The 21,528-nt window shown below is 43.1% G+C and overlaps 1 protein-coding gene across 3 annotated transcripts in view; it reads right to left on the bottom strand.

The window, feature by feature from the left end:
- Positions 1-21,528, bottom strand: part of supt3h (SPT3 homolog, SAGA and STAGA complex component) — a 90,629-nt gene that overhangs the window by 23,955 nt on the left and 45,146 nt on the right. For all 3 annotated transcript variants that reach the window (XM_042072212.1, XM_042072211.1, XM_042072210.1), the window contains exons 3-5: positions 17,644-17,728; positions 3,225-3,311; positions 2,374-2,467 (exon numbers count right to left, since the gene is read on the bottom strand). In XM_042072212.1, the coding sequence (XP_041928146.1) occupies positions 2,374-2,467; positions 3,225-3,311; positions 17,644-17,728 (266 nt within the window). The remainder of the gene's footprint in view (positions 1-2,373; positions 2,468-3,224; positions 3,312-17,643; positions 17,729-21,528) is intronic.

The following is a 21,528-nucleotide window of genomic DNA, read 5'->3' as shown; positions in this document are numbered from 1 at the left end:
GGAGTCAGAGGTGTCACTGTTGGGTGTATTGGGGGGGGGGGGCGGGTTACGATGCTGACTGTTTCACTGTTTCAGGGCTTGATGAGAGATCTCTTTGTTCAACCCTGGGTTGCACACTGAGGGCATATCTTGAGGTTCATGACAGTTTATGGAAGGCAGGGGCATAGCTCATAACATTTCTCTGCCCTCGTCAACTTAATGAGATCACTCGCAGGCTCAGAGTCCCAGCAGCAGCAGAGTACAGTGTCTTTCCTCCTGCAGATTCTTATTGTCCATCTAGCTCAGGTTGAGTTTTAAAATCCAATTCACACTGTAAGAAAATTGTTTTAAAAAAGGTTTTCTAGTTTGGTTTCCTGAGTGAGGATACAATACAGACTGCTTACATGAGAAGCAGGAATAGCAATGTTTAGTCTTTCTGAGCTTTTTTTTTCTCTCTGAGGCAATGCCTTGTTCAGGATGATGTCTCAAACTTTTTTTCATCAATTGGATGAAATTTATGACACCTTAATGACTGCAAATTTATGTGACTAAAGTTCTTTCAGAACGGTCACATCTAAACCTTGAACAGACCTGTAATTGTGGACCCTCTAAATAAACCTGGCAACCCAATCAAAACATGAAGAAATGCCACTTTGTATAAACTTGCCTTCACATTGCACAAATATGTTGACGTACGTAATTAGTCCTATACTTCTGGCTTTAATGTTTTCTAAATTTGCCATTTGATGCAGCGGGGTGTTTACACGAATAAAAGAGCTAGGAAAATCTTGGTTTGGCTATATAGTAAACAAAGCTAATCTGCAGTGATGAAACGGGGGGAGTAAACAGAGGAAGCATGACCATCTTTGATGAAACGACAAGCATCCCCACTGAAAATGAAAGAAAAGGTCATTAAATAATTAAATTGTTGCATCTGTATGTTTAGAACTGGTTGCACACAATTTTAAGAATAATAGGTTCTTTAAATTGTGATAGTTGCATGCTGTGTTCCACTGCTCTCACTACAAGCTTAATGGCAGTGTGCTTTGACCGTAGTCTTTTACTTGTTTGTTTAAAAACGAATGAAAACAAATGTCTTTTTCTGTCACTGTATTCTTAGTTTAATTTGCTTTATTGCTTTGTAGTAAGGAGTTTAGAAAAGACTTGTAGTAGAAGCTAACCAGATGAGACCATGACCACACACACACACACACACACACACACACACACACACACACACACACACACACACACACACACACACACACACACACACACACACACACACGTTTTTAAGAGGAACACTCAGGACTGATGCTGAGAGACGTTGAGAGGAGCGTGAGGAGAAGAGGAAAGAGGAAACTGATGTTCTTTTTTGTCAGAGCCATCACAAAACATACTGTACTCACCACACCACACGTTCACCCTATGAACTAGCCCTTGCAAACATGCAGTACTCTACACTCTGGCCTTGGCATGGGTTGGTCATGCCCTGTACAGTACTGCATTTGTACACTGGACTGAATTCTGTTGGGGCCTTTTGTGGTAGTCAATGAGTCACCCTTGAGGTACCTCACTAAACAAAATGTTTACAAGGAAACATTACACAACATCCATCTGAACTTTTCCTGGGAAGAAAAAAGGCTTCATGATGGAGAGAGAGAAGCAGGTCAGAGAGAGAGAGAGACAGAGACAGAGAGAGAGAAAGAGAGAGAGACAGAGAGACAGAGAGAGAAAGAGAGGCAGAGAAAGAGAGAGCAGTCCTGTTTCCCTACACAGACATACAGGCTCCTTTTCAATAGACTGAAATGGCGTCTTTTTGGAAGGGCTATGTGTGCATATTATTCCATTTCTCCAGTTACGGGGGTCTTGGATGCAAGGCTAAATGTCCTAATGATTCTCATTTCATGAGAACCTCAGTCAACCTCTTTTTTGGGGGGTTGGCTTTCACTTCCCCCTCGTTGCCCCCTTTGCCTTCTTGGGGATCCTGATGAGAGCAGGGTCGAAGCCCTGGAGGAAACGCTCGGCAAGAACAGGAGCCGTCATGCCAAAGCTTCTGTCTGCATTCTGGGTAATGACTGCGGCTGATTGACTGTGGCATACACAATTACCTTGGCTGACTCCGGTCATTACTAGTGCCTTCATCTCTGACGGGGGAGAGGGGATTGTGAAACTGAACCCCCGAGGCAAGACGGGCCTCGCTCCTCAGACTCTCAGAGACAGAGACAGCGCTGTGCCAAACACCCTAGCAAATGCAATCTAGACTGTGGGCACGGTGGCTGGACAGTAAATGTTGTGCATTTGTGGAACGACTGTGCCAAGGGTGGGTGTGTTTGTAGTAGGGAGTAGGGACCATGCAGAGCGCATGAGCTGGGTGAGGGGCATCGGCCGTACCTTGCTCCAGAGGTTCTTCGTCATCAATGGTCTTGAGGACTTTAGACTTGTAGTCTCGGAACTGCATGTACCTCAACAGCCTCCGTACTTTTTTCTGTGTGTGTGAGAGAGAGAGAGAGAAAGAGAGATGGAGAGGGAGAGAGATGGAGAGGGAGAGAGAGAAGTGGAGGGGTCCAAGGAGAGAGGTGGAGCAAGACAGAAACACAAGATGGGAAGACAGGAGAGAGAGAGAGAGAGAGAGAGAGAGAGAGAGAGAGAGAGAGAGAGAGAGAGAGAGAGAGAGAGAAAGAGAGAGGGAGGGAATGAGAAACATGAAGTGCAAGTCAGGTAGGGGAAGGCAGGAAGAGAGGGAGGTAGAAGAGTTCAAGAGAGTGAGGGGGGTGGGGAGAGGTCCAGTAGTAAAAGTCATAAATCTGTACAGTTCTGAGAGGAAAGGCACTGTCTTTTTCAACTGATGCAGAAACCAAAGGGGGAAACATTTCATGGATTAGTAATGAAATCAGAGCATGACAGAGTACAGGAACAACCTCTATGGGATGCAGGGCTCACTGTAGCAGAAAAGGAAAACCAATTCCTAGGAATATACCAAAAAATAGCAACCAAGTATTAACATTTATGTTTTACTCAATGAAAGGGCACATGAGCCTATGAGAAAATGTTATATAAATAAAATGAACATGGTGGTCATGGAACAGAACTTTTGGTGCAAACTGAGGTGACATTGGGTAATTGTGTATGTCTGTGTGTGCACTAGTGTGTGTGTGTGTGTGTGAGTGAGTGAGTGAGTGAGTGAGTGAGTGAGTGAGTGAGTGAGTGAGAGAGAGAGTGTGAGAGAGAGAAATACATTTTACCTTGTCTTTCCTCATTAAAAACAGAATGTCCTCAGCTGATATGACTCTTGCTCCTCTTAAGAGAGAAACTTCCGCAGCCTGATGGAGCTGAAGAGCAGAGAAGAAGAGGAGGAGGAGGAGGAGGAGTGGGAGGAGAGAGAAGGAAAGAGGGAAGAGAGAGATTTGATTACTAAGTACCTAAGTCTTTGCAGTCATCAGCAATTCATAATAACAATCCAGGGATGTGTTTGCACAAAGTCCAGGGGAGGACGGCAGAATTAGCCAAACTTAACAGTTGGCAAGGCATCTGTTGTTTTGAAAGCCTTGAATGGAGAGATAACGAGTAGTGTGTTTTTCGAAAGGGTGAAGAGAGGAGGGGATGTAAAAACAGCCTGAGAGCTTTTTGATGTCATTAAGAGTTTGGTCTTGGACACTTCCATTGGAAACCCAGATGGACACCTACTGTAGAATCAAAGCTGGGCAGACAACTTTCCCCTACTGACAAACACATTTGTGACTGACAGATGACAGTCAAACTGAAATCCATGCAGCGCTGTCACCATCCTCCACATAGCTCACAACATGGATAGTCAGTTACATGGGTCCACAATGCCATTTAGTTAGCAGTTTGTAGTTAGATAGTTAGTTAGTCAGTCAGTCAGTTAGTTAGTTACAGTAGTTAGTTAGTTACAGTAGTTAGTTAGTTAGCAGTGTGTAGTGGGATAGTTAGTTAGTTAGTTAGTGGGACCTACACATATAAAATAAGTTAATAACGAGACTTCAAGTTGGAAATGTTTTATATTCTTTCACGAAGTCAACTTCAGCAAAGGGCAATATTACTCTGTAGCAGTTAAAATATAAATGTGTAGGTGTGGAATATGTGGTCCTTTCCATTATTCAGGGCCTAAGCAAAGGTTGCCTAAGCAAAGGTCGCCTATTAAGTTTATTCTGAGGGTGCTTCTAAAATTTTAATGAATGAAAGGATTTCACTTTTATTAGATTAGGCCCAGCGTAGGGAAATTGGGATGCTGCAATCATATGGAAACAATCTTTATAAGGTCTGGAGAGAGTGAGAAAGAGAGTGAGAGTGAATGAGTGAGTTTCTGGGGGAGGGAAAGAGAGAAAGAGAGAGAGAGAGAGAGGAAGGGAGATGAAGAATGTCTTTTCAGTGCAGCACTATAATTTGGTTTTATTGCTTAGGAGCCAAAACACCTCATCTATCACTGCCACCTTCCTCACAAAATGATAGCTGTCCACATGTAAATCAGCAAATAAAACAGATGCCGTGGAATTAAACGAGTTCTTTTGCTCTATGAAAAGACTGCCGTGTCAACATCTTGATATTTTTAACCTTAACCCCTGAAGTGAGAAATGGACCAAAAAGCTCGACCACTGATTTAAATCTGTTCAAAACCACTCTGATTAAGTGCAGTGCCATCTTAGGACTTGAATGCTGTCTCCATAAACATTGCATATAAAACAAATAAACAACTTAAAAATAAATTTTTAGAATTGCCAAACATAACAGAAGAGGGTTCTTGCCAATAGAATCCTTTTAAATGCTAAAATGGTATTGGCTTGCTAACATGACTGATTGAGTAAATGTGTTAAAACAACACCTAGTTTGTTACTATGCATAGTTCAGCAAAGAATTGGTTTTATTGTATGTATTTATACTTTTACAGGGTATAACAAGATATACACACATAGGTATATAACCTTCTGCAAAGTAATCAATGCAATTATAAAGCAATGTGTAGCATACGCCCTTACAGCTTGAAGCATCAAAACGTCTTGGCACAATGTAAATGGTGAAAGCAATGATGGCATCACAGATGTTTACAGGCTTATCCAATAGCATCATAACACTTGTTGACTGATTGCTTGTCTGCAGAAGTGACTGGGTACAGAAATATCTATACAAAATACCCATTATGCATTCATCTGATATCAAATACTATAAATCATAAGGAAAAAGTTGGAAGGTTTTACTGAAAATTATTGTTACTTGATTGGTAATGGTCACACTTCATTTCCCAACCTCCAAACTGTGTATGAGTCCTTTGGATAAAAAGACATCATTTTTACCTGTTCTGGCAAACGTACAGAACTCCATGTAAGTCATTTTTAGGTGCCTGTAAACATTTGTTGGTCATAAATATGTTTGCCTGCAAACACAGGTCTCAGCATGGCACAAGTGTGAGCAGCCCCCACACAGACACACACACAGGGGGCGTTTTGATTTTGACGAGGTACGGGGCCGGCAACGCTTAATTTAGATCCGTCTGGCCTGGCATCCTACCAAAGCCGACAGACCGGCTGCCATGTCTGTCGCTCCCGTTCGGAGACGGACACGTTTTAAATAGACAGAATGCCTTTTAGTGCACATCCCGAGCCTTCATTTAGCACTCTTAATGGCGCCAAATCACACAACAAGCCAGGGCAGTGAGTGACACCTCTAATTATATTTACTCTGCTAAGCATGAAGGGTTGCAGAGCAGGCCTAGTTTGGGGCCCAACACTAGACCAGAGTGAGCACTCTCTGCACTACACTACCTAGAAGGCAGAGGAGGAACTGATCGTTTCATAATGGAAGCTTTAATGTTAAAAAGTGACAGTAAGTCGTGTTGGGATTCATACAACAAGAGAATCACAAAGGAAAATGCAGTCAAGCAGTCTATAACTCGTCCATTTTATTCCAACAGAGGGACTGGTGCACTGAAACGCAAACCAGGCCTAGGATCACAGTCTCTCTGTACGGCCTTAAAGAAAGTGTGCGTGTGTGCGTATATGTATTTATGTATTTGTGTGTGTGTGTGTGTGTGTGTGTGTGTGTGGGGGGGGGGGGGGGGGGGGGGGGGGTGTTGGATCAGCAGAAAGCTGGAAGGTGTAGATGAGGTGAGGGACAGGAGAAAGACCTCTTGGCTCCAAAGTGAGCCTTGGAAGTGGTTGGAGAAGGCGACTGGGGAACCTTTAGTCAGTCTCATCTAATGGCCCTTCTGAGGGGAACGGTTTTCATTTCTCCAGAACTTATGAAGGGGAGGGGAGGCCGTGCCGGTGGGCAAACACAAGCGCGCCTTTGTTGGTGGCGCGAGTGCAGGAAAACCGACTTAACCAGTCTTTATGATGTTTTAATAACTGCAGAAAAGACTGTGTGGTCCTACACTGCTCAAACTCCAGAGAACATGTTATATAATATAAAGGGCCATGTAAGCTGGGAAGACATTACCATACTGTTGTTTTAATATGTGTTGTCAATTTACATATACTAAAGGTCGATTACATGGAGACAAATGAATATTCTGTGGTTTCATTACCGGGTGGTTGTCACATCTACAGTGTTATGAGATTCGATTACATGCATAATCAACTAGTCTACAACATGTACGTGACCCACATTTCTGTTCCCTTTCCAAAAGTAACAACCAATCAGCAGAGTTCTTGGTGTTAGAGTTTCAGATCTGCATAGTACATGACCGTTATGTGGACACACACACCTACTTATCATTCACTGAAACAAGACAATTGCTGCATTTGGCAGAACTGCAGGATTTCTCAACAGTTTAGATTTTAAATACACTATTACCTCTTCATGTACCCATAATCTTTTTTCCCTTCAGTAAATTAAAAGGAATACATCATATGTGTCTATCTAGGTCATATATATAATATAATATAATATATCATCACATTGGTTTAACAGTGTTCAGTGTAACTTATTCTGGAACCTTCAAAGGGCTGTACATCTAAGTGGGAAGATAACAGAGGTCCGTGTCTGAAGCTGGCACGAAATGGTTAAAAGAAATTTTAACCTTACACATTTCCTACTAATAAACTTTCCACTTCCATCTAGAATCGCTGGGCTCGCTGCATACTCCTCTGCTATATATCAGAATAATTCACATAATTGCTCTAATTTTACCGAGTGATCAAAGTTTGTCCCCTGTTGGTGAGCTTTTTCCATGAGGGATGCCTTAGCCCAGGCCTGAACAGTGGGATCACTGTGGACTATTTCCAGTAGCGCGCGCTCTCTCCCACTTTGTTGACAGTTCGGTCGGGCACTGAAGGACTGTTTTACCATTTCTGGGATGCCTGAGCTATCACACCTCTGAAAAGTTAGAGGAAAAATTCTGTTTATTGCCTTTTTGATATAGTAGTTTATGGTTTCTGTGGTCCTAAAACTCAACCAAGAGCGAAACCGGACAGCAGAGGAAGGCCAAACACAGGCTCTCGGAACATGCTACATCTTAACATATGGCCTTGGTCTGATGTGGCCTCCCCTGTACAGTATGAAACATCTACTCTCACCTTGCTTACATTTCAAGGGCAAATCGATTCCTATCTCAACTGTAAACTGCACATAACCCGTGCACAAATCAGAGGCCTATGTCCCTGGTCATGGGTGGCTTCCACACTATATACAAATTACAATACAATAAAAAAAACAACAGCAGCTCAAAGCGGCCCTAAACTGCCACTGAGTGCCGATATACACACCTGATATAGACCCTTTCAAGAGAGTTCCATTATCAGCATCATAGTTGGCCCCACAAGACTTCCGTTTTAACATTCCATACTGTATGTTATCTTAATGCAGAGGAAGTAGATTGGGGCCCAAATAGAACGTTCAAGCATTGTTTTTGTTTACCTTGTTGAAAGGGTCTATACAGACACTGAGTGGCTATGAACATGTGAATGAATAAGAGGCATGGTGGAGTAAGCGATAGACATACAGGGGGAAAGGAGAGAGAGAGGGGAGAGGAGAGAGAGAGAGAGAGAGAGAGAGAGAGAGAGAGAGGAGAGAGAGAGAGAGAGAGAGAGAGAGAGAGAGAGAGAATGAGAAGGAGAGAGAGGGAGAGAGAGAGGGAGAGAGAAGGGGAATAGGGGGAGAGAGGAGAGAGGGAGAGAGGAAAGAAGAGAGGGAGAGAGAGCGCCTGTCAGTCTTATGCTCTAATTAAAGGGATCATTTTTAATTACACCACATTTTCAATTGACATAGGCTTTGGCAAGCTGGTTTATGTCACGTTACAGTGCAGGAAGAAAAGGACTAGCTTTCATGGCATGGGATGGCAGAAGTCAAATAAACACGCCTGCTGAACATAATTTCCTCTGCACGGCTACTGCTTGGGGTTGAAATGAAATCCATTATTTGATTACACTGGAAAAGGTAACAGGAAGCCAAGGGACTATTCCAGTCACAGACTCCTTGTAAAGATCAATTCGGTGTTTCCTTTGAAACGGGAGCAAACAGAGATACTTCATGTTTTCAAAGGCAGGGTCAGAGTCGGACTGTGTTGTTCCTGGTTGCTAGGGGTGGACTTCTTCCACTCGCTGTCCGAACATTTTCAGCCCTCCAGTCTAGGTGTGTGCTCATAGGGTCCTACAGTGAGGCTAATAGGAATTGTCTGACTCGCCCAACGGACCCAAGTCTGACTGAAGCGCATACAGTATATAAATATGCAGCTTTGAAAGGCGACAGTTTCAAGAATACAGATTCAGTACAGAACAACAGTGAATTCACAATACACTTGGAAAGGAAAACAGACAAGAGCAACAACTATAATTAGAGCTGATCTTAAAAACATGAAAAAAATAACGAAAAAGAGGATGGTTATCGCAAGAAGCTGCATTCCGAGACCGCTTGCACAGACAAAATATTTTGCTAGTATTTTGCGGTTTAATGATGGTGTTTGGCAGCGCGAGTTATCAATGTTTTTCCGAGACGAGAAGTCCCTGAGAGAAGAGCAGAGGTAAACACGACGGCAGCTTCTCATCTGCGCTGCTATCAGTGTGATAGCACAGGGACTAATAACAACTTACTGGGATTGCCTCGCTGCTCTCCTCAAAACAGAGGAGGGTGTTCTGTAAGACACTGTGTCGCACGTACACTCTCTTTTGCTGTTGCTCAGCAGCAGGCGAAGATCAGAACATATATAACTTTGAAATGAGGTCACAAATATTAATACATGTGGAAGAGACAAAAAAGAAGATTTAGGATAAAAAAAGTACAGGCTGGTGATGGACTTGATGCTTAATGGGGCATACCAAAAAGTTCAGTGACTTCATAGGTGGTGAAAAACACGTGAAAACATGACAGATCATGGCAGCATCAACATCAACAATGTGCTGTGCCGAGAAAAAACAGAAAACAACATAAAAGTCCACAACATGCTGCTATGATTAATGCGCACATGAGATCATGGCACTTGAAGAGGGCCGATGCAGAGCATTTTATATAAAACCAGCTTAGATAAGAAGATAATATCAAGGAATTTCATGTAAGGAGATAAAAAAACATAGGCCTAAACACAAACTAAATTCTGTAAAAGTTCATTAAAACAAAATTTAAAAGCAAATTCATGTTAATTTTGTGAACACCTCAAGGTGTAATATGCTCTAACCTGGCCTTGACAAGCTGTCCACTTCATGCTGTGTTTCATACAACAAAAGCAGCAGCTAAACACTGTTTGACCGTGAGCTCTCACATGTCCCCGTCAGTCCTGACCGTGGGCCTCCATCCCCTGACGGAGTGAGGCTACGGATACGTGCTGCCGCGGCTCCACCAGCTGCACCGCACTTCACTTTGCTTCATTCCCCCTTCAGGAAGTGGCTGGCTAATTGGCCTCGGCACACTGCGGGCCTCTGACATATCTCAGGAAGAGCACCTGAAGGAGAGGTGACATGCTAATTTCATGCATACCTCCTCCTCCGCCCCCGAACCGTCGCGGCCTGTCGGCACACGGGCCAAACGGCCCCCCGCACCCCTGCTGCATGGTGTGGGGGGGGAAGGGGGGGGGGGGGGATCAGGCGCGAGACTGGGTTTCACTCGGGACGCTGCCAGGTCAGACCCTCACAAAAACCAGACCGACCACAGTCCACCAGCATGAATGGCTTCTCAGAACATGAAAATAGTGGAAGATGGCGGGGAGCGGCCGTATTTTTTGACCTGATTGCTAAAAAATAATCTCAAGCAAAACAGGGTCGTCGCTGGTTAGGGACCACCCATGGCGCAGATGTCCACAAAGTAAACAGGAGTCAACAGAAATATAGAGAAGACAACCAGACAAACACCCTCTAAAAACATAAACAAGTCTGAGTATTCTGAGGTTCAAGGTTTTCCCTTTTGCTGAAGAGCCTGATTTGGTGAGGGTAAGCCCTGGCTCAGACTGTAACTGTTCCGCTTTCCGTGCAAAGGTGCCTGCCCTGATTATTTTAACAACTGGCAAATTACCTCACGGTTATGAAGTAAATTTCATGGAGAGGTAGCAGGCTTTAGCCTCACGACAAACTGTGAGTCTATCCTTTATTAGCAAGCTGCCTTGAAATCATATGTAAACGTCATTGAAGAATGAGAGAAATTCCAATCATGTCTGCCCAGTTCAACTCTAAACCGGAGAAGTGAAGGGCCAGCACAAAATCCTATTCATATTATGGGCACGAAAACCTCACTGGAGCCGGTGAAGCCGATAAAACGCACCATGCATTATTAAGAGAGAGAGAGAAACATGGTTCAAATGTAGCAGATGGCCCCATCCAAACGTTTAGCAGTTAGCTACTGGTAATTACACTGATCTGTGTGATGGACTCTCAACTACATTTATTACAGACACAGACGGAGGAGATTTTCATGTCCCCAATCAAAATGGTGGCCCCATTTCAAGCAGTCGTAGAAAGAAATTGCTGCAGTAGCAAAAGAAACAGGGAGCAAAAACAAGGCCCTGGGGATCAACTGAAACACAGGAATCATAGAAACTTCTTAGGAATAACTGCCTGTGAAAGCGGATCCAGCCAACTTCTGCACCTGGAGCCTGAGGAAGCAGCCGGGCCGAGTGAACCCTGATTCACATGCAGCGCGTCAGGCAGAGCTGATGGCTTTTCACTGCTCTGTTTGGGTTACCAAGGGAGCCTGACATCTACCACCAAGACCTACGAGAAGCACATCAAATCACGAACCAGACAAGGGCTCAAGTTCTCAAGGAGAATGATGAATGGTTACCTGGAGAGTGTGCCAGAAAGTGGATCATTGTAGTGCTCTCATGACAGACATCACAGCACGGGTGAAGTATTGCTAATTACAGTGACTATTAAATAGATTTTTTTTTTTAGGAGAGCGTGAAAAACCCTGAACACAGACTCCTCCGTGGTTATGGATTTCTGATAACACACAAGCCAGCATTCATTTGAGTGACAGACGCAGCTACTTCAGTGTCAGACTCTCTGACAAGGCCATGTCACTGAACACTAGGGGTCACTGTAATGATCTCTCCCTCACAGATCCTTACATATAAGCCCCAAAGCCCTTTCCATTCACAAGCCTATTTCCCTTCAGTGCTAGACAGCCAGGCATCAGCAACATCTCAGGGTCAACACAGAGGGAAACTGAAACTGAGAGAAAAAGAGTGTTATATTTACATGAGACCCTCATACACAAAGCAAACGGGAGTCATTATTATGAATAAACTCAGTTCTTATCAGTTCTGAGAGCAAGTTCATCAATTGTAGACAAGAGGAATACTTCACAGTTCCCAGAAACACAGAGAAATAAATTGTTTCGCTGTGATAGTAAGTGAACACTGAAGGTTCCGGAACTGTCAGTCCCCCTTTAAATGTCCTGAATGGCACGTCCAACACACCTTATTAGCCTCTTCATCTCCCAGCTCAGGCGGACAATGTGAGACTGTGTGTCTGCTTATCTGTGTATGTGCATGAGTATGAGTATGTGCATGAGTATGAGTACGTATGTGTGAGTGAGTTTCGGCAAGTTTGTTTCTTGATAGATGAGACTTTTAGGCGTGCTGCCTCTAACTATGCGCGTGTGTGAAAGACATGTAGGTGTGTGGGCCCTGCTATTAATAGGCTCAATATTAGATTGTGGTTGAGGTTTTCCCCTTTATTCTGAGGGGGGTGGGATTGCATCGGCCAATCGGTGAATGACTGAAAACTTCATATCAGGTCCCTACACAAACACAATGAGTAAATCATGAAACTAAGATGAGCTGGACAGATCATTACTCATAATGACTCACTGGAAAAGTCATGTTCTGTATCGTTTGTTAAGATACATTTGCAAGTAGAGTTGCTATTTAATTTGTTGAATGAAATGTGTGCATAACAAACATCCTCAGCATTTAGAAACTGCAGCAACAGACGGTGAGACATGCATTCTTAGATATGACTATGAGACATAAAGACATGAGGCTCTAACACAACACTAAATATGAGGGTAGGATTACGACTGCATGTTCCATAGCCAGGCCAGAGGGCCACATAAGTATGTTAACAGAGTGTAAAATGAGGAGGCTCACAGACTGGCCAGGAAATGTAGGGGGGAGAAACGCATACACTGGAGTTAACAGCTCACACACACATTATATATATATATATATATATATATATATATATATATATATATATATATATATATATATATATATATATAAAATATACACACACACCCTTTAACGTCTCCAATCAGTTAACAAATTCTTTAATACATTTAACTAGTAGTGAATATGGACCAATAATCTGCATCCATCAAGTGTGATGATAAAATGTAAAAAAAAATCAGGAGCAAAAGCAGACTTTCCATATTTAAAAGCCCCATTGTTTTTAGAAAGGCACCAAATAGCTTTCAAAGCCAGACACCAATTAAGAGGTTATCAAAACAGGCCGGCTAATACAGTTGGTGTGTGGAAGGAGAGGAAGTGAAGGCACGGCTCTGAGGCCTAATGATTAGCTGGATGGAAACAATCTTTCACCTAAGCAAACATTTAAACACTATGCACTCTCACTACCTCTAGATGAGCATGTGTGAGCATGTGTGTGTGAACATGTGTGTGTGTGTGTGTGTGTATGGGTGAATGCCAGTGTGCATGGATTTGCAGATGCCACCATGTGTGTGCTCAGATGAGTCGTGTGTGTGTGTGTGTGTGTGCCATGTGTTCTACGCCAGATCACATACATACATACATACATACATACATACATACATACATACACACACGGCACACTCACCAACAGAGTAGCAGAGAAATGTTTGCGGGCCATCTGGGAAGAATTTATTGTGTAATTTCGTTTATTACCATTGCGGTCTTTGCCTAAGTAGCATGCACACAATTACGGTCCACTCTGCTGGGCTACACCTGGCCTCTCCTAAGAATAATAAATCCAGCCGAGGGGAAGCTGGGGATTAATTGAGGGTTATCACCATCATGCTCCGTTGAATGCTTACGGCCCTAACTGCCGGGGTTATTTATGGTGGCGTAAAAATAAATATTCAAAAGGGTGGCATTACACTTTTTTATCATAACAAACAGACCGTCTTTCCTGAGAGGGCGCCTCCAAACAGAAAGATGAGAAGTCGGGAGATGTGTAGATAACAGCAAAGTCGAAGGCAGACTTGGAGGTGAACAGTTGGTCTTGATCAGATGAGGGGGAGGGGGAGGGGTATCAGGGGAAGTCTCCGAGAGGCTGTGCGTCTATGATCGGCTATATCTCTGTGATACCCTCATATGAAAGCCATTACGGAGAAATATACAAAACATTTGTTTGGCCTTTAGAGAAAATGAAGAATTGGACCATTTCTGAATTAGACATAACTACCAGCAATAAGTAGCTGGCATCGTGGCAACATCAGTTGGCGCCACAACATAATGCTCAATAACGTTATTAATAATATTGTACTTTCTGCATTCCTTTGTAGAAAAAAATAAAAAAATGTTTGTGTCCGCACATATACAGTACCTGCTAGCTTTATATGACACAATATTTAGGGAGCATGTTACAACTTTTATCATGCTCTCCGTGGAGCCTGCTGTGTTATACACGGCCCTGGACCTACAGACCTGAGTTATACATCCTTTGGGAGCAGTCACTAAATTACTTTGGGCTGTCCAGGCTTTTAAGTTTGGCAAGTGGGCTCCACAATCGTTTTCAGTGTAGGGATTTATTCCACACCGACCCTTCCGTTTATCTGATTGGAAGTCAAAGCTGCCCCCATATAAATCTGTCTGGAACCGGCCACTGTCCGCAACTACGGCACGAGCAGATGACAGTTTACATTAATGCATTAAGTGAACAAGACAAGAGGGTTCGCTTCCGGACGTGAGGTAAGGGGGAAAGGGGGGCTGAGGCTGCTTCCTCCTGGCCTGCAAGGCAGCTGTGAGCAGCAGTGATTTAGGGAAACAGATGCGAGGCCAGGGGCTCGAGAGCAGCTCCTCAGAACTCCGACAGCCTCCATTGATGTCCCGAAGTGAAATACAGGCTAAGGGATACTTGGACGAGGGCCCAGAGAGGAACGGTTTGATTACGTTGCTTGAACATGACGGTGATTTGGAGGGAAGATCCTCCAGCATGCTCGTCGCTAATAAAATGTGCTATATCCCCACTGTGTGTGGATAGCACTGATATTGCATTGGAACTGAGATGGAAAACAAATGCCCCAGCTAACTGGTACCCATCTCAAAAGTAGAAAGATTCAAGCTGACCCGAACAGAACAGGTCAGAACCTTCAATTTTTCTTACATCACATCCACCAATATCGCAAGTCTCCTACACTTCAATCAGCTCATAGCACCAAGCCCTGCTGGTGAAGACTCCAGCTCTCTGGCTAACATTACTCTGTGGGTGCGACATGGAAACAGGAAAGAAAGAAATAACAGGACCTGTCCAGCGGCGAGCCCAAAAGAGGCACATTTCCTCCCTCACCCCATGGCCTCTGGTTGCCGTCGGAGTGAAATTGCAGAGGAGAGGCGAGGGTGTCCCGTCCTGCTAGCTCTCCCAGCACAGACCAAACCACTCGGCTGCTTGATTTAAGAGGTCCAGACTCCAGAGGGGAAAGGTCAAAGCAATGAATTTAGTGAGACACTTTTCCCCTCATTGTGGCAAAGGGGCACCATGGAGCTGTGAGGTGAAAGGTTAAAACAGCACGGCATGTCAGAGTCTACTCCAGTTGACCCTCCGCAGATAACTAACACCCCCCCCCCCCCCATCACTCTCCACACACACACACACACCACCGGGGCAAGGAGCAGTCTGACCCATGAGGCGAAGCCAAGGAAGCTTTGCAGGCAGACAGCAGTCTCTCTCGTAAACCAACACACAGGAATGAGAGTGGGAGGTTGGACAGTTAAAATAAACCCCTGTGGGGAAGTCATGTGGGCTTGAAGTCTACTGTAAATGACATGCTAATGAATGAAGTTCATCCCCACCCACATGCCACGTTTTTTACATCACACATTTCAGGAGGAATTTAGGCCAGTCAAATTTCAATTATACCAGGTCCACCAATTTTTTAATTTCATAGAACTAAATTATTTGCCAGTGTGACCTCATGACATCACATCTGACTGGGAAGCTTAGATGACTCCAGAGAGATCACATTGTATTTATGAATAAGCAATGCCATATAGCTGGCATTTCAAAGGTCATTTATCATTATATTTCATAGTTAAGACAAATGTGCAAGATTTGATTTATGGATCACTGAAAACATATTTCCATGTATTCAGAAAACTGGATTGACCTTATAGTTCCTATTTTGTTTGTGGTGAGCTTGTGATAATGTGCTAGCAAAGGGGGGTTTACCCATGTGTTTGCACAAGAAATGACAGCACTTGAATTCGCAAGCAGCCCTGTTTACTTTCCTTTGAGCATTTCTGTTTTTTTGTCTTCGGGCCGAGTTGAATGGAGATCGACTTTCAGAGGAGTCTGCTGCAGGGGATTTCTGGGAAGCTTTTTGAAATGGCCGGGCCTTTTGGAATGGTGCAAACTAAAATGGTCAGAGACGGGGCTGCTGCTTCTCATTGTTCTATTTCTGTTTAATTACAGATCTCTCTTCAACCGTTTTCACAGATGTTGTAAATGTCTGTGCCTTTTGTCTGACAGCTCAACGGCTTTCCGTCAGCTCCCCTCCCCTTCCTCAACAAAAGTCTTATGTTTTAAGCAGTACTGTGGAATTTTGGTCTAAAGCTAGCAAGCTCCCTACCTAGAAAGCCTTTAAAGATCTTGCAACATTCCAGCTGAAGATGATGAAAGTTTGCTAACATGCTAACTGATGCCTGTTGGTGTTACTGTTGGTGATGTGCAGTGAAGTAGAGCAGCAACAATTACCCAAATCAATTAATTTGTTTGAGTAATTGTTTTAATAAAAAAGTCAAACGAGTCCACCCTGTTAAATTTGTGGTATCTTGTGGTTTCTGTAACCAGTGACAGTAAATAGAATACCTTTAGATGTAGATGAACACAATTTGGGGTGTCAACATTTTTCATATTCATTTTAACCATAATCACCATAGCAAATATACAATTAATCAAGGAAATAATCAACTTATTAATGTACGTTTAATGTAGTTGGTATTGGCTTGCTCACGCACAACACAGTCAATCTGGTGGAGAATTACCTACTGAACCAATAGATGATGGCTTAGGATGCCTATCAATTGGACAGATTTACTTTGAGCACAACAATCAGTTGTTAGTAAGTGCTGAATCATTCATTTTGTTCTTTGGTGCACAACCAAAGCTTTTGCGGTTTTTACAAATGGCATTACAGTGTTTATGTTATTTTGTAATAAATAATGCATTTGGTAGCCCATTATACAGTGTCTGTGAGTTAACATCTTTTACAGTTAAAGCTCCTAGCTGCCAAAACAAATTGGTTCAACTGGATTTGCAACATCAGAGTAGCTGATCTCATCTCGAGTATCTCAAGGTCAGAAAATGTTCTCTTCTTGGATATATTATGCACCTCCATGTTGTAAATTTGTAGGAGGAGATGGAGAATATACAGTAAAGAGGTGTGACATGCAATTCTACGACTGACTGTTCAGCCACTGCATGCATCAACACCTGTTCATTCTTAAATTTGGTTTGGCGTGATATGATAGGGCTCACATGCGATTCATGAACATTTCTTAAGACGATACCTGCGCACTAATTTGCGCTGATTTCTATGTTCAATTGATAAAAATGATGGTAAATGAATGCAAGAACACATAACTGAACCACAACATACAGAATTTTTAAAGATCTTACAATGGCAGTGCAGGAAAAGGGCTGTGTTGCCACTATGGTTCACTGGTATGTTCACTATAATGCCACGCAGACACTATGCGACTTTGACACAATATTAGCCCCAAATCAGTCAGATCCCGCACATTTTTAATTGGGCCGAATTCGTCTCTGATTTGTCATGTACCTTGAGCAGGCTCATGATGTCCATTTAGAAGTCACAATCAATGTTTGAGGTCCAGTCCGATCCGAGTGGATTTCTGGCATGTCAGAAATTGTTGTCGTTTGTCTTGCAACGTCGATCGTTAACGTGTGAGCACAGCAATTGCGTCCAATCAAAACGTGTAGCGGGAGTTACCATATCGTATGTGACTAAAAAAACAAAACACACAGTGTCTGGATGGCTTAAGGAGATCTGTGGTAGTCTCACCATGTTGATGAGCTGGGTGTGCACAATGTCCTCCACCAGCGCTGCCGTCTCATGTAGAGGTCTACGTGAGTCTCCCAAGGCAAACCTGGTGGGAATTAGAGAGACAGTCCAAGAGAAACACATCAGTAACAACAAACTCTTATTCTTATCTTACTGTCTATCAGCAGTGCCCTTATGATTAATATGCTTAATTGAAATTCGAATTAAAATATTAACATTGTAAAAAGATCCCTGATAGGAGAGAAAGCAGAGGTTTGTTTTGGCATGCCTCTATCACTACAGCATATTTGAAAGGTCTTCACGGTGTGTGTACGAGCATGATTGTATTGTGTTGCTGTGTGTGTGCATGTGTGTGTGTGCGTGCGCATGTATGTGTGTGTGCGCGCGCATGTGTGTGTGTGTGTGTGTGTGTGTGTGTGTGTGTGTGTATACATATGGGAATGAAGTGTTGCTACTGTGCTACTCAGCACATTTGTTTTGTCGATGACATATGTCAGGAAAACCTTTCCAGACATCATTAAAACAATTCCATCAGACAAAGAGATCCCTCTCCTCAGCCAAAGCCCAAGGGTTCAGCTGTAAACATCAACAGGCTAAGATTGCCTTTACTGTACTAGCTCTGTGCATTGCCAGAGAGCTGTTTACAAATACTGAAGCCCTACATTCACAGTTTTTTTCCCACAGAACTCCTGCCAAGGTTCCCCACATTCACTGTGCTTAATATCGACACAGTGGTTTCATCCAATAGAGGCGAAAACCACAGAGCAGCCACACACCCTGGTTTTAACAGAGGGAAAGAAGGAGAGTGCAATGGGAAGTGACCATGGGAAGCTTGAAGCTTAATCTGTCAGTGGCATCATTAACAGACTTAGTGGCGTAAATGATTAGGCTCTCTTTGCAATTTTATCCGATTCTATTTGAAAAAAAAAAAAAAAAAAAAAAACTATAGTGAAATTAACATCAGGCATACAGTCAATGAGGATGGCTTTTAAGACATATGGTTATTTGAGCTATTACTTCTAGAGGTCTCTTTCATTGGGCCTTAATGATCTCCCCTGGGCTTGGCATATGAAAGCAGTGTGCCACTCGCTCTTGTGCTGCTTAAGTCATGTGAAATGCTTAGACTGAATGGGAAACTTAGCAAAGCAGTATATTGGTATACTTGTATAACGACATACTGTACCATTGCACTGAAAATAAATATATATGGAGTTCCAAAATGCTTTATATTCTGCGGCCACCTGGATAACTCACATCTTGTTTGTGAAACAAGCCCAGGTATTTCAAATCATCTCATGTCCTGTGTTCATCTGCATTGGGTACTGCTTAAGCAAAGGCACAGAGGAAACAAGACCACCCCAAAATCACTGGATCAGGAAGTAATTCACTAGGTAGGAGGAGAGTAAGAGGAAATATGTGTGGCAGATGGTAACGGCAATGTGAGGGTCGATTATTGATGCTAATCTGGTCCTTATCAATGTCCTACCTGCCAGAGTGCTGCCTTTGAAAAGGTGTGGAGGTCCTGGGGGAGGACATATTTAGTTCCCTACATAAACTTGGGGTCTCTTTGCATCCACAACCAGATCAAAAGACTCGTTTCTAGCTGTGAAGCAGAAAGAGGATTATTTTCCTCAAATACCACTTCACCAGCTGGCTCTCCTTTTCATATAGGCCCAAAAAAGACACATAAATGGACATACAGAATCACCTACCCGTGAGTAAAAAAAAAAAAAAAAAAAAACTCTCCATACATCTGGATATTGGATATCTCAGGCATAACCCTGTCAATTAACTTTTATTATATCCCTGTTTCGTTCTTTTCTTCACATGAATACATTTTTAATCCAAATGACTTCCAGAGGAGGACCAGTAATTCGCTCCAGTTGCATAATTTATTCCACTTGTTTAGTCACAAAGCCGTTTCAGTTCAGACCAGGAAACTCTCGAGACAACAGACCTTCTAGGAGCTTGCAGACTGGACAACGATCAATCATTTTTTTTCTTTCCGCACAAAACGAGGGAAACCTCTTTTGTCTGTTGTCTCAACAAGTCTTCCAAAATAAAGTGCAGTTTATGGGGGCTGGACAAGCTTCAGTTTAAAGAGACCCAATCAAGAGACTTTGATAGAACACAATTAAGAAGTGCCGGGAAGCAGCAAAACAACAACGGCTGGAACATGAATAATGGCGCAATAAACAGCACAAACAATAAAGTGTAATTGTGAGCATGCATTCCCCCATCACATGTTGTGAGCATGCTCTCTCTCCTTCGCCTAGCTCTGATTTCCAGCCTAATATGACAAGAGTTTTTGTCGCCGTATCAGACATTACAGCACAGCAGACAAGGATCCTCGGAGAGAGAAATAACTCCTCGCCTCCTCGCAGACCCTTGACAAGCATCTGTTTATGCCCAGCAGGCATGCTCCTGAGCCTGCATATACAACACCAAACAAAAGCCTGCCAGATCACAATTGGATTTCTAAAAGTGACTGTGTATTTGGATGGAGCTTTGTGTCCAAATGCATACCGTGAACCGGCGGCCTGTGATTATTTACTTGCGGTGTGGGGGGGACGGCCCCCTCTAGTCTCCCTCAATGACACCAGCCCTCCAGTTTGGCGTGGAATCAGAGAGGCCAGTGGGGACATTGTAAACACATTGATTTGACAACCTCTGATGCCTGGAGAGAAAAAAAAAACAACTGTACAATTAAATTCCAAATATACAACCCAGAAAAGTCCACAGAAAGCCCTGCCGACTAGTCGCCTGCCAATATTTATAGATTTGGATATGCAGATCTATTTAAAGACGATGATAGGGAGCCCACTAGAGTAGGAATCAGAGAGAGCCATCCACTCCTCCTATCAGCATATCTGTATTCCTCTACATCTGACTCTCTAGTCTACAGCCTTGTACGAATTAGAGACTGCGAGTTGGAGAGAGTCCACGTTCAACTTCTGACCTCCCCAATTAACTGAGCCTTATCCTCTGTACACTAATGCTATGTGAAAACCATGCATCAGTGTGGTTGTGTACAGGTCAAGACTTCTGATAAGAACATCCTCACCTCAAGAATATAAGGATATATGTGAACATCACCAATGTCATCTTAGAGCGGCCATGGAGGCAAAAATAATCAATACAACCAACAACAGTGGGCATTTATGCCATGACTGTAGGGAAAAAATGCTGGATCTCTTAAATCACCACATCCATTTTCATAACCAAACTATAGGCGGAAACGGTTAATAAAAGAAAACAGCTACTTAGTCTAGTACTTACTACTTGGTGACAGTAACAGGGCATTTTAATGAATCTTAATTCTAAAAAGCATCAAAAGCGCCCTGCAATAATAGTTGTAGGGTTAACCAAAATAAAGCACATTCAATTCATTGAGTGAATTTCCAGACCCAACACAATTAGTGAGGTTACAGAACAGCCAGACCTATTGTTTTAACAGTTGCCTTTTATTTGTATATTTCTACCAGTTCACGAGTCTTTCATTACACACACACAACACCACAGATGAATCAGTTGTGTGTGAAAAATAAAAAGGGATAATATGTTGGGTTTGGGCAGACCCAATTCCGCAGCTTGACTAAAGTGCAGCTTAGTGCCATAGAAAGAGTAGATTTATCCTGTTCCATCAGAAACGGCCTTTATCCAAAAGTAAGCACTAAAAACTAGACCATTGAGCAGTTTCACACCCAAGATAAACGTCAGGAAAACAAGTTCTGTTTATTTTATGGACACTTCTGCAGGTTAGCGTGAAGTACCCGAGGCGGTGCTGGCACAGACTGTACACTGACAGGGGAGGAGAAACTGGCCTCTCCTCTCCTCTCACAATGTCCCTGGGCACAGGCCGTTGGTCTGGGGCTGTTTACCTGC

The sequence above is a fragment of the Alosa sapidissima genome, chromosome 19, assembly GCF_018492685.1.
Source record: "Alosa sapidissima isolate fAloSap1 chromosome 19, fAloSap1.pri, whole genome shotgun sequence".
Lineage (NCBI taxonomy): Eukaryota > Metazoa > Chordata > Actinopteri > Clupeiformes > Clupeidae > Alosa > Alosa sapidissima.
Note: the sequence above shows the minus strand (reverse complement) of the source record. Positions and strands in the feature narration are given on the sequence as shown.